The sequence below is a fragment of the Lipotes vexillifer genome, unplaced genomic scaffold (assembly GCF_000442215.2).
Source record: "Lipotes vexillifer unplaced genomic scaffold, Lipotes_vexillifer_v1.1 scaffold472, whole genome shotgun sequence".
NCBI lineage: Eukaryota > Metazoa > Chordata > Mammalia > Artiodactyla > Lipotidae > Lipotes > Lipotes vexillifer.
Genome location: NW_006797698.1, coordinates 3,287,617 through 3,305,522, shown reverse-complemented (window position 1 = coordinate 3,305,522; position 17,906 = coordinate 3,287,617). Strand labels below are relative to the sequence as shown.

At 38.0% G+C, this 17,906-nt stretch overlaps 1 protein-coding gene across 2 annotated transcripts in view; it reads left to right on the top strand.

The window, feature by feature from the left end:
* CUL1 (cullin 1) overlaps positions 1-17,906 on the top strand; it is a 111,242-nt gene that overhangs the window by 62,163 nt on the left and 31,173 nt on the right. For both annotated transcript variants that reach the window (XM_007469867.1, XM_007469866.1), the window contains exons 3-7: positions 4,958-5,132; positions 7,252-7,419; positions 10,578-10,628; positions 10,885-10,975; positions 11,659-11,822. In XM_007469867.1, coding sequence (XP_007469929.1) covers positions 4,958-5,132; positions 7,252-7,419; positions 10,578-10,628; positions 10,885-10,975; positions 11,659-11,822 — 649 coding nt within the window. The remainder of the gene's footprint in view (positions 1-4,957; positions 5,133-7,251; positions 7,420-10,577; positions 10,629-10,884; positions 10,976-11,658; positions 11,823-17,906) is intronic.

Genomic DNA, 17,906 nt, shown 5'->3' with positions numbered 1-17,906 from the left:
CACCACCACCACCCTTGTTCTTAGCCTGCAAACCATTAAGGACCATTTGAAGAGTATGGCTGGGAAGAACAAAACCTTTTAATATCAAGCCAGGCTCAGGATGGGAGCAGATTAGAAAGAAACCCCACCGTGGGCTATGGGCTGTGGCCTGCTCTCAGCTTTTCTTTATTTGCTTACAAGAAGGTTGTGATAAATCTTTTTAAGTCTAAACCACTAATCTTTTAGTCAGTCAGTATAAAAAAAATTCCATCTAAACGCACTGTGTCAGATTTTAATTGGCAGCATTTTTGTAGTGTTACTTAAAGTAATGATACATATTATGACCAGAGTCTTGGATTAGATGAAATTTGGTAAATTATTGCAGTTTTTATAACCACTCTATATTTTCTCCATATTGTATCCTCAGGTGAATCCAACAGTGTATTTAACTAATTATGTTTGACAAGTAGGTTGTTAGAATTCTTTTTATCATCTTCAGCAATGCTGTGATAGTTTGATAGCTAAATTAAAGTGTTTGTATACTTGCATGATAATTTCACTATGATAAATGCCTGTGATAATTACTGTATCAAAAAGAATGCACCTGAATTTTGAATATTTCCAAATTATATTCCAGAAAAAAATATAACAGTGTATGCTCTGACCTCCAATGGATAGATGCTCCCATGTTCCTGCACTTTGGCTATCACTGGGTTTGACTGTTTTGTTTTGTTTTGTTTTTAAAACCTTTGTTAATTTAGTAGCTAGAGATTAATATATTGCCGAGAAATAAAGGTCAGGCTGAACTAGGTAACCTAAAAAATTCCCTAGAACCAAACACCTCAAACTGGGTGCTAGATGCAAAGTGAGACTCTGTGCTGCCCGAGGATCTGGGTGAGAGGGGGCGGGTAGGCTGGAAGCAGTGGTCACACAGAACAGGAGCAAAGCCTACGCCCGGGCAAGAAGCTGATGTTTCCATGGAAATCTTTAGTGAAAAGGTGAACTGGAAAACAAAATAATCGACCCACTCTCCCAGGTGGGCCACTAGGAAAGTAGTTTGAGCCAAGGTCTGCATGTGAGGGGACTGGAGGGGGAATCCGTCCTGAGAATTTGTCACCTCTGGTGTCTTTGGGATTTGAGTTTGTATTGCCAGCTTGCTGGGGGATTTCCCCAAGCTGGGAAATTAATGTGAAAGCCCCACTGAAAATGAGTTTTTAAAAAGCCCCAAAGTTACAAAGTAAGGAGAGTGTCTCGGTCCAGGTGAACAAGTCAGCATATAGAACAAACAGCAGAACTAGAGCCTCAAGAACTTCAAACAGAAAGGTCTTTAGAGAGCACTTCTAAGTGTATTAAAAACAATTAGTGATGTAAAAGAGTCAAGAATATAAAGGAACAAAACACTATGGACAATAAGACATCTTTTTAAAGAAATAGGGAAAATCTGCAATTGTAAAATAAAATTATTGGAAATAGCAAATTTGACACAGCTGATAGAGAATTACTTAACTTGATGTGGTAGGTAGATCAAGAAAAATTAGAAAGTTTGAACAAAGATAAAGTGATGGAAGTAACTGAAGTTATAAATTGAGATAAGGAGGTGACATGAAAATGTAGCAGAGAAGCTAGGAGAAAATAGAAAGGGGACCAGAAGTGTTTGAAGAGGAAATGACCCAAGAATTTACCAGAATTGGTGAAAGCAAAATATGCATGCCAAATTTTAAGGTAACCATTACAAGAATTTGAATAAGATGTGTAACTCCAGCATAACAAAAGTACTACAGTGGAATAAGGAAACTATCGATCCAATATAAGGGAAAGGGGGAGAAAACAAGAAGCACAGAGAAAAAAAATTAAAATAGAAAATGCAAAATAAGGTGGTAGAAATTAATCAAGATAGCAGTAGAAAACAGAATAATCTTAAAACTAAACCTGCCCATCAGAGACTGTCTGACTCAATTTCTATTTTAAAAGTGAATCTTACTGTGGTGATTCACAGTAGACAAACCGAAACATAGAGATATAAAAGTTGAAAGTAAAGAGGTGGAATACAGGTATTTGAGATGAATTCTAACCAAAATATAGGAAAAACCATATTAACATCAGATACGATAGATTTCTAAGGCCCTGTTGTTAAGAATAAACATGGTTACTTTCTAATGATAAAAAAGAACAAGTCACCAGGAATAGAATTCTAAATTTGTACACTTATTAACAGGGCCTCAAAATATGTGGCAGATTTTTTAGAGAATTATAAGACTAATTGGCAAACCCATAACTGGATAGGGGGATTTTAATAAAAATTTCTCAGTAGTTAATAAACAGACAAATCACTGACAATACAGCAGATGTGAAAAGCAAAAGTGACCAGCTTGCTTTAACCATGTGTCCAGCAGTTAGAGAGTGGACATTTTTTCAAGCACATGTAAAGAAAAATCACTACATCTTCAGCTACAAGTCTCATCATATTTTTTTAAACATTTTTTTTAATTATTTATTTTTTGGCTGCGTTGGGTCTTCTTTTCTGTGCGAGGGCTTTCTCTAGTTGCAGCAAGCGGGGGGCCACTCTTCATCGTGTTGCGCGGGCCTCTCGCTATTGCGGCCTCTCGTGTTGCGGAGCACAGGCTCCAGAAGCGCAGGCTCAGTAGTTGTGCCTCACGGGCCTAGTTGCTCCGTGGCATGTGGGATCTTCCCCGACCAGGGCTCGAACCCACGTCCCCTGCATTGGCAGGCGGATTCTTAACCACTGCACCACCAGGGAAGCTCAGAAAGTCTGTAGTTTTTAATGCTTATAGTTTTTAATGCTTATATTAAAAAGAACAAAGAGGACAAATTACAAAGCTAAGCAACCAAACGAGGATTTGTAGAAAGAGAGCAAATGTAAAGAAAGAAGTAAATCTAAAACAGTAGAAATACAGGTACAGTGATGAAAATGGATAAATCTCAAACTGGTTCCTTAAAAAGACTAATAGACAAGCCTCTGGCAAAATTAATAATAAAAATATTTTAAAAGGGGGACAATAAAATTAGCAGGCATTTTTTAAAAGAAGACTGACTGGGCAGTATACTTGAAAAGTTTATTGAAATGGACAGTTATCTAGAAGTAGCAATACATATAGTCAGGAAAGGATAGACGATTTAGCATGTGGTTTGTGAACCGGTTTTCTATGCAGAGAAATGTAAAATCACTTTTCTTCTTCATGTTATGTACAGTTTTAATCAAGGTGGATTAGAAATGTCAGGTTTAAAAGAAAATACAGTAGAATCATGCCAAAATTTGGAACCTGCCGAAAGATCTTTAGCAGGGTCTAGCAACGAGAGAATGGATAAATTATAAATCTGTGCTATACAGTACATTACATACAGCTGTAACTGTCTCAAATGTTATCAGAAACAAATTGGCAGAAGCAAATGTACAACGTGTTACAGTTTGTGTAATCTAAAATTTGAAAACATGCAAAATAATTTCATACATTGTTAGACAGTAAAATATAAAACATTCATGGGAATGTTAGACACCAAATCACGGAGACATTTGCCCCTAGGGAAAGGGGGAGGATCAGAGTGCGATTAGGGAAGAGTTCCTAGTATGTCAGGTATACTCTGTATCATTTCATTTCCTAAAAAATTGAGGGGGCTTTGGATGGAATGAGACAAGCATGGGAATGTAATAAGATTTGTCCAAACTAGGTCGTGAGTTTGCAAGAGTTTGTTGTGTATTATAATCTGTGATTCTGTCTATATTTGAAATATTTAATAAAATGAGTCAGTGTTTTATGGCATAGTTGTTTGATTACCACTGAGATTGAGGGGTTTCTTAGGTTTTTGGCTACGAATACGTATTTCTTTTAGCTTTTGGATTTTCTATTGGAATCCTTGTTTCTTTAGGGATTAATTTTTTTCACATTGTTTTAAATTACCTTTATTTATTAAAGGTAGTTACTTTAAGATATCTCTTACTAAAATAGTTACAAAATTTCAGATGAAGTGATTATATGACTGCTTAGAAAGGCCTTCTCCAGCCTCAGATAAAGAAAGTATTTGTGTGTATAGTCTTTGTTTTATGGTTTCGGTTTGTATATTTTAATTCCTAATCTGTTTTTAATATATTTTGGAATATGAAATTTTTTTGAAATCACCTATAATGCCATTTATTCAATAATCTTTATCCGCTGACTTGAAACAGTTTTTATATAGCAAGTTCTTAAATACACCAGCATATTCTGTTTCATGATTTTTCTTTCTGTCTGAATCAGTATTGGTGTCTTGCTATTAATTTTATCCAAGTAAAGTACATGCAGATAAACTGGAATAGTATTAAAGGTTATTAAAAAAAAAAGAGAGAGACCACATCTCCATCTCTCTCCATAGTGCCTGGGTCTTGCTCTTTTCTGATTGGCCAGCTTTAGGCATCCATGACTTTCAGTTGTAATAGAGGACTCCGTCCCTTTCACTGCCGTGTCTTCTGCTTTTCATTTTTCATTCTCAGAGGGTAGCTTTGGTTAAATCCACTTACAGATAATTTTAAAGTTTTGGTTATTTTTATATTTATGACGTATGCTTTTGGAAATATTCATAGCTAAGCATTATAATAGACTATGGTCATAGCTTGTTGTTTTCCCTGAAGTAGATAGTTGCTTTTTTTCTTTTCATTTGCAACCTTTTCTTTGTACATTTGCCAGTTCTTTTCTTACCTTCTAATATACTCTCAGGACAGTTTTCCACAAGGTAATGGCATTAGACGATCTTGAAGGTTCAGAGTTTTCTTGGTGACCTTCCTCCAGGTTGTTCCATCCTCCTCGGCTGGCTGACTCTTAGCTTTATTGGTGTGTGAATGGGATCTTTTTTCCACTCTAACTTTAACAGGTTTTGGTTGATACATGGGAAACATTGATACTGAAGTATCTTATAAGAAAATATGTTCGTATTAATCACTGTTGACATTGATGATGCCTGTTGATTTCCTTGACTCTTCTCCAAGTCACGTTTATAACTACTGCACGAGTGTTCACCAGTCAAACCAGGCTCGAGGGGCTGGTGTCCCTCCTTCTAAATCAAAAAAGGGTCAGACGCCGGGGGGAGCTCAGTTTGTTGGCTTGGAATTGTACAAACGGCTTAAAGAATTTTTGAAGAATTACTTGACAAATCTTCTGAAGGTAAGATGTTTTATATGTATACTGAGCATTTATAATAGAATGTAAAAAAAAAAAAAAAAGGTAGTGAAATAATGATTCTATTGGTAAGCTAAATCTTTCACTGTCATTTTTTCATTGTTTTTGGCATTGACATGTGCCTGAAGATGCTTTGCTCTTGCTTAGTCATTTACCTGTTGTGAAGATGAAATCTTCATAAGCCCATATTCTGTTCTTTGATTTGTTCAATTAGAAGTTTTTGATAGCCTTTCACCATAGTAGTACTTTCCTTAAATTACTAACCATTTGGTATTTGGTGGCTAGAGATTGATGAACCTTTTTAAAGCATATGATTATGAAGTCAGATTACCTGTATTGTATTTTGAACCCAATGTGCTGTTCTGTATCAAAATGTATAAAAGACTGTAAGGTTATCCAGCCTTCAGTAATCACATTTTCCAATGTGTTCTTGCCTTTTCTACATGGCCTTGTGGTACATTTCAGAACTATAAGGAAGTTGTGCCCTTGGCTGGGTGGGTTTCGCCACAAACATTCATTCCTCCTGCTCTGAGCCTTTTGCTCGGACAGTGATGTGGTTTTTCCCCTTCATTTTCTGCCTTTTTCTTCCTCAGTCTCCATCCTCTGTAGCAAAGGCAGTGTGATGCCTTCCATCCAGCCACAGGATGGGCAAGTGGCTTTTTCATCTGGTGCTACGCACATTATGTAGGGTGTGTACCCTGGGAAGTCTGCACACTCTGTGTATATACTTTAAAGATTTTTTATTTACACAGATAACAGGCAGAAAACTTCAGCATGCTCCACATTTGTTTTTCTTAATGTATTTTACAAGATAATTGGAAACTTAACATCATTTTAACAGACCATAATCGACTGACCACAAATCGTGACTAAGATGGTATTATTTTCCACGTTCCTAAGCAGTCTTGATGAAGCCACTGTGTCGTCCTCGCTTTTATTCACAACACTTTGTAAAGTGAACACTGGAATTACTATTCTTTTTTAGTATTGAAGTGAGGAACAGTGTATTGTGTTTTGAAAGGTATTGACAGCCATGCCATCAGCGATATTATTTTTTGCATTCTAAAAAAGGTCATCTGCTATAATCCAGAATAGCTTAGCTTTACATGTTCGGGTTCATTTCTTGTTATTTAAATGAACACAGATTTGGTTGTATCAAGATACGGTCAGGTTTTCACGTGGCTTGTCGGATCACTTGTGCAGCGTGTATTTATGGAGCTTCCATTCTGTCGAGCTTCTTATTCTGCCAGTTGAAGGGCCCCAGGCTGCGAAGTTCAGGGACGGCCCCAGGCCCTTAGTTCATGGAGGGGCTGCCCCCTCCCAGCTCCCCCCTGGAGTGCTCTTCCGCTACAGCACGTTTTAATTATACTGCAATTTAATGCCCCATTTTTAAAGGGTAAGACCTAACTTTGTAGATGTCATTAATACCTAAGAAAAAATTTCAAGTTACTTTCCTTCAAATAAAAATTTGTGGTTTAAGTTGTAGACATTTCAGTAAAAATAGTTTGGTAAATGAACATTTTCCTCGTGAGGCCTTTTTAAAGAAGAAATATTGCACCATTATACTGTATACTTTATTTTTACAAAAATGCAGCAGATTACCACAAAGAGCTATAGATTTTTATAATTTTTAAGTAAATTTAATGAATGAAGAGGATGCATTAAAAAAATGGAATAGTATCAGCCCCGTGGTCTAAATTGTTAATTGGACATTTTAATTAATTTTTTAACAGAAAATATCAAAAATAGGGGTAAGTTGAGGTGAATTCCTTATTTGTTAAGATAAAGGAATTACCCTCATATTCTAAAAAGTTCAGTCTTTTTATGAATGTACGTGCATATTAATACCATGAAAAAAGTTCTAGTTTGAGATCAAAGAATTTTCATTAAAATTCTCTTTAGTCTAATCCTCATGAGCTACTTTCTTGTGAGAATTGGTAGTAAGTGAGCATGTTTTGTATACAGAATAATTCAAAGAACCCATCTAAAACCATACACATCAGTGTATCTTAATGCAATAGGTTTGTTTCAGTTAACTTTTATCTCAAATTTTTTATCATGTGACAAATTAGTCATCTTAAAGCTTTAGTGAACTTGTCTTTAGGACGGAGAAGATTTGATGGATGAGAGTGTACTGAAGTTCTACACTCAACAGTGGGAAGACTACCGGTTTTCAAGCAAGGTGCTGAACGGGATTTGTGCCTACCTCAATAGACACTGGGTTCGCCGCGAGTGTGACGAAGGACGGAAAGGAATCTATGAAATCTACTCCGTAAGATTTTTTTTACACACCTTTCAAATGTGTGTTTTCTTAGGGACGCATCTTCCTTCCCAGTAGGAGACCTAGGCAGATAGTAAGCAGTATTCAGACTGGTGAGCTATAACTTCCTTTGTTTTAATTTATCAGTAAATGGCCCTTAGATATTTTGTGGCGAGAAAAGAGGAGGATGAGTAATTGGAGTTCTAAACTACAGCCTGCACACTTCTGCATTTACTTATTAAAAGTTTCTTCTTCGATTATCTGACCGACCATCAGGCTGAGCCCAGAGCTGTCCCCGTTTTAGCACAGCAAGTCCTGCGTCCCGGCCGCGGCAGGCAAAGTGGGTCCCTTACTTGGGACTCGAGCCTCAGTGATCCGCCGTCCACGGTCTTTTGGGGTCTGGGAAACTGCTTCACGGAGGGGACTGTGATGTGAAATCCCATTCTACCCATTCAATATACAAAGTAATATGAGTCATGACACTTAACAGAATTCAAAATTGAGGGGTTTTTTTTTAAAGACTGCACGGAAATAAATTTTGAAGAGGCAAAATTTGAATTGTTAAATCACCTTCATTAGTTATGTTTCTTCAGTCAAGGGAGCTTTTTCCAGGCTCACTGGTTTTCAAAGTGTGGTCTCCAAACTTGCAGCATCAGTATTACCTGGGAACTTGTTAGAAATGCAAGTAATTGGGCCTCAGCCTAGACTGACTTAACTAGAGACTCTGGAGCTGGGGCCCAGCAGTGTGTTTTTAGCAAGCCCCCCAGGTGATTCTGATGCACTGTCGAGTTTGAGAACCAGTCAAGGGAGGACTCAGAACAACAGAACAGTCTATCTGTTCATAGTAGGCTCTCAAGATATACAGACAGTACCTTTTTTGAACGAGTGGTGTTAAAATGTCAGGTTCTGCATAATGAGATTATCTCCATATCCAAGAATGTTGCTGTAATAGCAATGCTTTGTTGCGTTGCTTTTGGCAAATTTAATTAAAAGAAATGTGCCATAGATGCATGACAAATTTTTATTATTTGTGTAGCTCAGTTTCTATACCAAACGGTTATTGCTTCATAATGGTACTTTGTTATATAATTTTAACAGAACTTTCTAGGTTTAGTGTTTTGATTTGAGTCTTTTGTAGTCCACCTTTTCTTTTCCACTTACAAATGTTTTCTTGAGACCGAAAGTTGTCAGTGTAGGAATCAGCATGATTTTCGTTGATTTCCTCTTGGCTGCTTGACCTAAAACACCATATATATGTGCTATAATAACATCACATGCTCCCAAAAATTATTATAGTCTTTAAACTTTTTTGTGTACTGTTTTCAAGATTTGACTGCTTTTTTTCCCTTTTCTTTCTTCCTTTTTTTTTTTTTTTACTTTCAAAATTCGTAGTTTCTACATCCCTAAATGCTGTAGTCAGTTTGGAAATGCAATACGCAGCCATAACTCATAGCAAAGGCCAGTTAACACGTCTCTCTACAAACAGTATTTCCTTTGCCAGCTCTTGCAGGAAGCCTCTTGAATTCATTTAAAGCTCGAATATCAGTTGACACATGGAACAGTTCTTGTACAGTGATGCCTCATTGCATTTTCCAGACTCTCCAGAAGACAGGGATGCTTTGTCATGAACTATAAAGATTTACTTTTTTCCCCTGATAATTTTGTCTTTCTCTTCAGTTATAGAAAGTTGTGGGTTTCCTTTCCAGTCAACCAGAGCGCATAAGCTAATTTCATTATTAACACGTTAAAGGGATTCAGCAAGACTTCTTCCCTAAATCTGTCCTTCTGAACTTTCTCTGGTTTACCTTCGGTCCTGCTTTCTTAATCTTGCCTTTCTTCCTTCAAAGTGACAAATTATCCCAAGTCAAATGAGGTCTGCCTAGTGCTGTCTTAACTTAGAAAAATGTTTGGGAAAAGTTATTTTGAAAGGTGCAGTATCTTTCCTGGAAGTTGATGGCCACACGTTGCGTTTGCCTTGCCTCCCCCACCCCCCCCGCCCCGCCGCACTGACAGGTCTGAGGAGTGCGGGAGAGGAGCAGCGGCCAGTTTGCACAGGGAGAGTTACCTTCAAACCGCGCCCCACAGGGTGTATTTTTCCTGAAAAATAAGACTCTTTCTTCCCGGAGTCTTTTTTGGTAGCATAATTCCTAATGCTGAAATAACCTTTTTATTCTAATAGTACTTGAGTATATATTGTTCATGCTTTACTAAAAATATTTTTCTCTTAAATAGTGCTTTCATGTTGCCCTTTTTTTGGTAGAAATTTTTTTCATTTTGTAAATTAAATTTACACATAATCTTTTCAGAACTGTATTATCTTACATAAACCCAGTTTTATCTGTGGTTAAATTTTGGGGAAAATAAGACTGATAGCATTTACCTTTAAATTAATTTCTCAGCAGTTTGTATTTGAGTGTTAAATTGTTATAAATTTGAGTTTGAACTTAACTGAATAATACCTTTCTCAACAGTTTAAAAACCATATATGAATTGTAACATTTCCCTTTGGGGGAACATTTTACAGTAACTTTCTAACATAACCTCTATTGAGAAGTTCCAGAACTTTAAAAAATGCATCATACGCACACATACTAATAAAATGGGAAATTTGAATAATTTATGTATAATAAACTGCATTCATTTAAGATGTGCAGTTTGATGCATTTACAGTTGTATGCATCCATGTAACATAAAACACCATGATAAAGGTACAGAACTTATTCGATATTTAAGATCTATTATTTATTTTACTGAGTATTAGGAAACTATGATAAATGGTAAACTATGATAACTCTTTCTTAAATGTGTTAGGTTGGAATTATCTTTCTTAAATGTGTTAGGTCAAAACATACATTTGAGTCAGAGAACAATTTTATACATTGAATCCACTGTTGCCCTTTAGGCTAATATGTATGTTCTCCTAAAATCCAGATTTTCTTTTTATCTCAACTATTAAAATGTGAGCTGATAAACGTCTGTACTTTGATACCTTTTGAAGTTGTTAAGAGCATGGCTCTCTGATTTCATCATGATGATTTTTACGAAGTTTATAATCTAGAAATATTGATACATGTAATCTAGGATTCAGGCTGTTTCCTATGACTTCAGCTTTGGAAAAAGCATAGTAAAAGTACAGCCATTTAATACTGTTCCTTTTCCTTTTCATCCAGCTTGCATTGGTGACTTGGAGAGATTGTCTTTTCAGGCCACTGAATAAACAGGTACCTACTTGTGTGAGTGTGTGCATGTTTTCCTTTTAAAACCCCTTCCAGATTTCATTTCTTAGCCATTGTCTTCCTCACGCCTTTGGGATGTCCTGAGAGTGCCTCTCATCTTGCATTTAATGGATTCTAATGTTTAAGAGCTATGTAGTAACATAATGTTGGGTTGGCTAAAAACCCGAACGAACTTTTTGGCCAGCCCAATACATACTGTAGTCTGTAATCTACATGTTTTCTTCCTATATCCTTTCTAAAGGTAACAAATGCTGTTTTAAAACTGATTGAAAAGGAAAGAAATGGTGAAACCATCAATACAAGACTGATAAGCGGAGTTGTACAGTCTTACGGTAAACAATTTCCCTTTAATTTATTCAAAGTTGTATATCAAGTGACAATTACATCACAGTGCTCCAATAGATTTATTTTCAGATAGTTTAGTATTATCAAGAATATTGTTAGCATTTACAGAGGTACTCATAATTCTCTTTATGTCAGTGTGATTCGGTTTGATTTTACCCATTATAAAAATGGTTTGATCTTTGTGCCCTAAGGAAATTTTGATGGACTAGACATTTGAATTATTTTCTTTTCTGGTCTCATACTGAATTACTGGATTTATATGCTAGAGTGTCATTAATGGAGCCGAATGATAACAGATTGAGAAATCTAAAAAGTAATACAGTATTTCAAAAGCTTAGGTAGCATTGTATTTCTTTGAAAGTTTAGAATTAGGCATTCTTCCTTCTGGTAAGCTTTTAGAAATATAAACGTTCTCTGAATGAACTTCATGATAATTTGGAACATGCCTGGCCATCCATCAGAATTACTTGCTTTTGTGTGTCTTGGACTTTTTTCTTTTTTCTTTTATTGAAAGTATACTTTACTACCAGTGAATAACAGATTTGCCTTATGCCCTGTTATTTTTTTCTTACCTTTTAACTTAACTTAAACTGAATGCCACACCTAAGTATATTCCTTAAAATATAACCAAAAATAGGGCAGTTGAAATGTAGTTCCTATTTACTTCCAGTGGAACTGGGACTGAATGAAGATGATGCCTTTGCGAAGGGCCCAACGCTAACAGTGTACAAAGAGTCCTTTGAATCTCAGTTTTTGGCTGACACAGAGAGATTTTATACCAGAGAGAGTACCGAATTCTTGCAGCAGAACCCGGTTACTGAATACATGAAAAAGGTAAGCTTAAACATAGTACTTAAAGTAGGCTTAAGTTAAAAGTTATTGCTGCTCAAATGAATTATTCTTTTTAATATATGCAACTTTCTTCAAAGTCATTTCTTAGGCACTGTTATCCTGTAGTGTCTGTAGCAGGTGCAGATGGTTTCTCCCAGTTCACCAAGGAGCTTTTATAAATTAATTTGATAATCATGGCTCAGTGTTCTCCTTACTGATCGGAGGATATAACCGTAATAGCTGTATGACTTTCGTGTTTTGAACTGTCTCTACTACAGTAGAATGTATATGTGTATCTAACGGGAGCCACGGTCTTACGTCAATGAGAAACTAGTTTTTAGGAAACAAATATTTGCAAACTTTAAGCTTTTGCTTTTTTGCTTCTGAAATATCCCCTAAAAATCTATATAACACAGTCTTCAAGTTTGCATTAGAGGAGAAGTCCTTCTGAGAGAACAGGATCGAAGGCTTAGACAAGAAAAAATCCAAGATCGGTGTCTGTAACATAAATCTTTTTCTACATTAAGTGATGTTACAGTGAAGTTCTAGTGGAATTATTCTTCGTTCTCCTTCTCGGGAATACAGGTATCCCAGACTTATGCTCTGAGGAGTGACCTAAGTCAGGAGGTAGCAAACTTTCTATGAAGGGCCAGATGGTAAATATTTTAGACCTTGTGCACCTGTGGTCTCTCTTGCAACTGTTCAGCTCTGCCGTTGTAGCGCAGAAGCACAGCCATGGCAACATCTAAACAGTGAGTGCAGCGGTGTTCCAGTAAAAGTTTACTTACAGGCAGGATTTTGCCCACAGGCTATGGCTGCTGACCGAGACGGGCAAGGAGACATCCAGGGAGTCTGGGGCTGACTGTGTCTGACCTGCTTTTTTCCCTTTATTCTCTGTTCACTTGGAGAGCAAATGCACTGCAGAATCACTTTCTCCATGTGCTGAGATCGAACGTTAGTAAGTCAGAAAGAGCAGCAAACGCTCTCCCTGCTAACCACGTAGAGAAGGTCCTCCCCAATTTGTTTGTGACATTCCGAGTTCATTTTCCCATAAGAGATAGTGATTATAAGTGGTCCTTACAAGTTTGAAACTGGAAGTCCTTGACAAACAAATTTCTGATACCTCAAAACCTAACAAAAGTGCAACGCTTCAGAAATATTCTACTTGGGGGGCTTCCCTGGTGGCGCAGTGGTTGAGAGTCCGCCTGCCGATGCAGGGGACACGGGTTCGTGCCCCGGTCCGGGAAGATCCCACGTGCCGCGGAGCTGCTGGGCCCGTGAGCCATGGCCGCTGAGCCTGCGCGTCTGGAGCCTGTGCTCCGCAACGGGAGAGGCCACAACAGTGAGAGGCCCGCGTATAGTAAAAAAAAAAAAAAAAGTATAGTAAAAAAAAAAAAAATCGGACCTGGAACCAAAGGCAACTTGAGGAGCAAACATTTCCAAGGGCCTGGATATTTTCAACCCAGTGTGAGCTCTGCCTTCAACAGAGAGCATGCTTCCAGCATCCTTGCTCTCTTAGAGGGGATTTCTTCCTAGAGGCGTTAAAGGTTTGGCCCAAATCTGGTTGGATCTTACCAAACATGACGTCCATCCATTCTGAAAGTCCATAATGCAGAGACTCTGTGAGCATAAAATTGGAATTTAACCGTGTGAACAATTCTACCCTTACCTGTAGCTGTAGCCTTGCATCTCAAACTGAGCTATGGGTCTAATTTAAAATCCCTACTCCACCATTTACTAGGGAGTTGACCTTAACCTTTCTGTTCCTCAGTTTCCTCATCTATAAAATGGGGATAATTTATCATTATTATATATTATTTGATGCTTGGCAAAGAGCAAGCATGATATATAAGTGTTTGGTATTTTACACACGCACATTGTTTAGAACCTTCAGTATATGCCTGAGAATATGCAAAACCATGGGATAAATTGTGGCACATTTTATTCAATAACTTAAGAAATTACGTTTATATTAAAACATTCTATCAGGAAGTAGAGTACAAAACTCATGAACAATATTGCGATAAAGCATGAACTTTCAAGAAATACTCTGCTTTTAACAGCCAGTTTGGGCTAGATGTGCAAATTCCCTGCAGGGGTCTATGTTCCCATTTCTGTGTTGTTAGGAATCTTTTAGTGGAAACAGTTGAGAATCTTTGGCTTTCCTTCTACTGATGACTTTGATGAATGAACACCCCTGAGCCATATTAGTGTTTTAGCATATCTTACTGTCTCATCTGAGCTACGAAAAAAAGTGTGACTCTTTTAGGTTTCTGATGTCATTTTTTAAAACTTTAAAAATAAATATACCTTATTTCATTAATTTGCTTACTTTTTTGGTCTTTTTTTTTTCTTTTTCATTTTGTTTTTCCTGCATACTGATCCTAAGAGAATTAATAGGAACAGTCTTTAATTGCTTAACTTTATTTAGTCATTCTGAATTTGATCTGGGTGTTCTGATATAATTATCTGCCAAGTACAGTGCTGATCAAGAGCTTATTTGCCTTCAAGTCAACAAAGAATGTAAATGACTGTCCTTCCTAAAACCTAATGATATAACACCCAGGACCTTGGGTTTTTCACCAACCTCAGAGACACTGCAGCCTCAGGTTCAGACCACTGCGAGAAAGCAAGTCACTCGGATTTTTTGGTTTCCCAGGGCATAACGCCATACTGTAGTCTATGAAATGAGGAGAATAGCGTTATGTCAAAAACACCAATTTACATACCTTAATTTAAAAAAAAGTTATTGCTAAATGACGCCAAAACAATTATAATAGCAGCATCAAAGATCACTGATCACAGATCAGCATAACAAATAATAATAATGAAAACGTTTAAATATTTTGAGAATTACCAGCATGTGGCACCGAGACCCAAAGTGAGCAAACGCTATTGAAAACACGGTGCTGATACACTTGCGCTACCCACAGCCCTTCAGTTTCTGTTTTGTTTTTAAAAAAGCAGTATCTGTGAATCGCAATAAAAGGAAGTAGGCCTGTGGACAGTAGTCCCACCTTATTCACAGTTTCAGTTACCCACAGTCAACCTCAGTCCGAAAACTATTAAGTGGAAAGTTGCAGAAATAAACAGTCCATAAGCTTTAAATTGTATGTATTGAAACATGTCGTTCTGAGTAGCATGATGGAATCTTGCCCTTGAATCATACCTTTGTCCATAGCATCTCCCCTGTTAGTCTCTTCATCGACCAGGTGATCAGATCGACCGTCGTCTGCAGTGCTTGAGATCACATAGCCCTTATTTTACTTAAAAGTGGCCCCAACGCACAAGAGTAGCAATTCAGATACGCGAAAGAGAAGCCCTAAAGTACTTCCTTTAAGTCAAAAGGAGAAAGTTCTCAACGTAATAAGGAAAAGGTTGCTAAGATGTGGTGAGAATAAGTTGTCTCTCCATGAAATTGTGAAGAAGGGAAATTTGTGCTAGTTTTGCTGTCACACCTCAAGTTGACGTTATGGCCACAGTGCATGACACGTGCCCAGTTAAGATGGAAAAGGCATTAAACATAACTTTCATTACATTATATTGTTATAACTGCTCTACTTTATTGTTGTTGTTGCTAATCTCTCACTGTACCTAATTTGTAAATTAAACTTTCTCATACGTATGTATGTATGTATAGGAAAAAACATAACATAGTACCTATAGGGTTCACAGTTTCAGGCATCCACTGGGGGGTCTTGGAACATATCCCCCGTAGATAAGGGGGGACTGCTGTGTAAACAACTACTGAGCCCCTCTGGCTTTTGTGATCACTTAGGGACCAGTTTGCTCTTCCCTCTCGGCCCCTGCAGGAAGAGTCTGTAAAGTGCTACTGTTTTTTTGTAGTACAGGGGATGGAAAGCCAATGTCCCCCAGAGAGTGAATCAGCAGTGATACCAAAGCTTTACCTTTCATTTTAGGGGAGAGAAAAGTTTTTAAGAGATGACTTTTTGCTGCCAGGGTATTATGTTCTTCCAGGAACAGGTATAACCTCGAGAAAAAGTGGTGCTTTTTGGTTTGCATGTCCTGTATTTCGCCAGCTTTAGTCCTTGAGGTATCAGGCTAAATGAAATACTAGATATGAAGCAGCAGAGGCTTGGAACTTCAGAGTTAAAGCACAGAAAGATCTTTTACTGTTTTTTAAAATAGCTTTGTAATCAGGAAAGAAAACACACAACTGTAGACTTGCAGGGAAATACAAATAGCATAAACCTGCACAAACTTGGGACACTTGCTTAAGTATGCACGTAAACACCAAATTGGAGTAATGCTATAGGGTTTTGTTTTGTTTTTATTTATTTATTTTTGGCTGCGCGGGGTCTTTGTTGCTGTGTGCCGGCTTTCTCTAGTTGCAGAGAGCTGGGGCTCCTCTTCGTTGCGGTGCGCAGGCTTCTCATTGCGGTGGCTTCTCTTGTTGCGGAGCACGGGCTCCGTAGTTGTGGCTCGCAGGCTCAGTAGTTGTGGCACATGGGCTTAGTTGCTCCGCGGCATGTGGGATCTTCCTGGACCAGGGCTCAAACCCGTGTCTCCTGCATTGGCCAGCAGATTGTTTAATCACTGTGCCACCAGGGAAGCCCTGTAGAGTCTTTTAATAACTATTTTCCCCCACTAATTTATTACATTAATGTATTTTCTATTTACTGGATAGCGGTATTCCATTAACCAAATAATATAACAAATTATATCTTATCAGAATCTTCAAGTATTTCTTACTTTGCAAATTGTTCCTTTTCCTTTCCCATGTTTTTATTTGCACATACTTATTGATTTTTCAGAGATTATTATATATTAAGGACATTGACCTTTTGATATATACTACAGATATTTTCCAAGTTTATTTTGTTTTTCACATTTAACTCTCTTTAGAATGTGCAGTAAGGTTTAAATTTCTGCAGTTGAACCTATTGTCCTATTAGTAATTCTTGACAGCGCAAGGCCTGCCGAGTCATTTTTTCATTTTGTTTTTTTGGCTCTTGGATGTTTATTCTTCCACTTGAATTTTTCTAGATTTCTCCAAAATTATGCCAAATTTAAAAATCATTTTGGGGGCTTCCCTGGTGGCGCAGTGGTTGAGAGTCCGCCTGCCGATGCAGGGGACACGGGTTCGTGACCCGGTCCGGGAAGATCCCACATGCCGCGGAGCGGCTGGGCCCGTGAGCCATGGCCGCTGAGCCTGCGCGTCCGGAGCCTGTGCTCCGCAACGGGAGAGGCCGCAACAGTGAGAGGCCCATGTACCGCAAAACAAAACAAAAAAAGAAATCATTTTGGGAAGTATTGGCATTTTTACAATACAAAATATAGTTTTTCACTCTTTATTCAGGTTACCTGAATCATGCAAGATCATTGAAATTTCTTTCCTTTTTTTTTAAGAAGATGTTGGGGGGAGGAGTTTATTAATTAATTTATTTTTGCTGTGTTGGGTCTTCGTTTCTGTGCGAGGGCTTTCTCCAGTTCTGGCAAGCGGGGGCCACTCTTCATCGCGGTGCGCGGGCCTCTCACTATCGCGGCCTCTCTTGTTGCAGAGCACAGGCTCAGTAGTTGTGGCTCACTAGTTGCTCCGCGGCATGTGGGATCCTCCCAGACCAGGGCTCGAACCCATGTCCCCTGCATTAGCAGGCAGATTCTCAACCACTGCGCCACCAGGGAAGCCCTGAAATTTCTTTCTTGCTTTGAAAATTTAGTGGTTCCTAGGTGATACTTTACACCACACATTTCTGGTAATATGTTGTAAAACATACCGACTTTTATTAACTTAGCTTCTCTTTTAAATTGCATCCCTGTTTCCCTCTCTTCCTTGAAGGGAGATGGAAGAAATTGAGATGCATAAATAATCCAGTAGATTTCAGAGATGCGTATTCAGTTGATTGGCAAGAGAAGGCCATAATATTTAAATTTTTTAAAAGTCTAATTGCTACTAATTCTTCCCATGTGGTCATTTCAGGGAATGTACTTATGTGACTTGACCTCAAGTAGCTCTCAGTCAGAGGGCGTGGTTCTTCCCTCCATGTCAGTGTGCAGTGGAGAATCCACAGGTTTCTCAGAGTGTCGCCAGGGGTATTACACCCAAAAGGTGTGAAACACCACGGA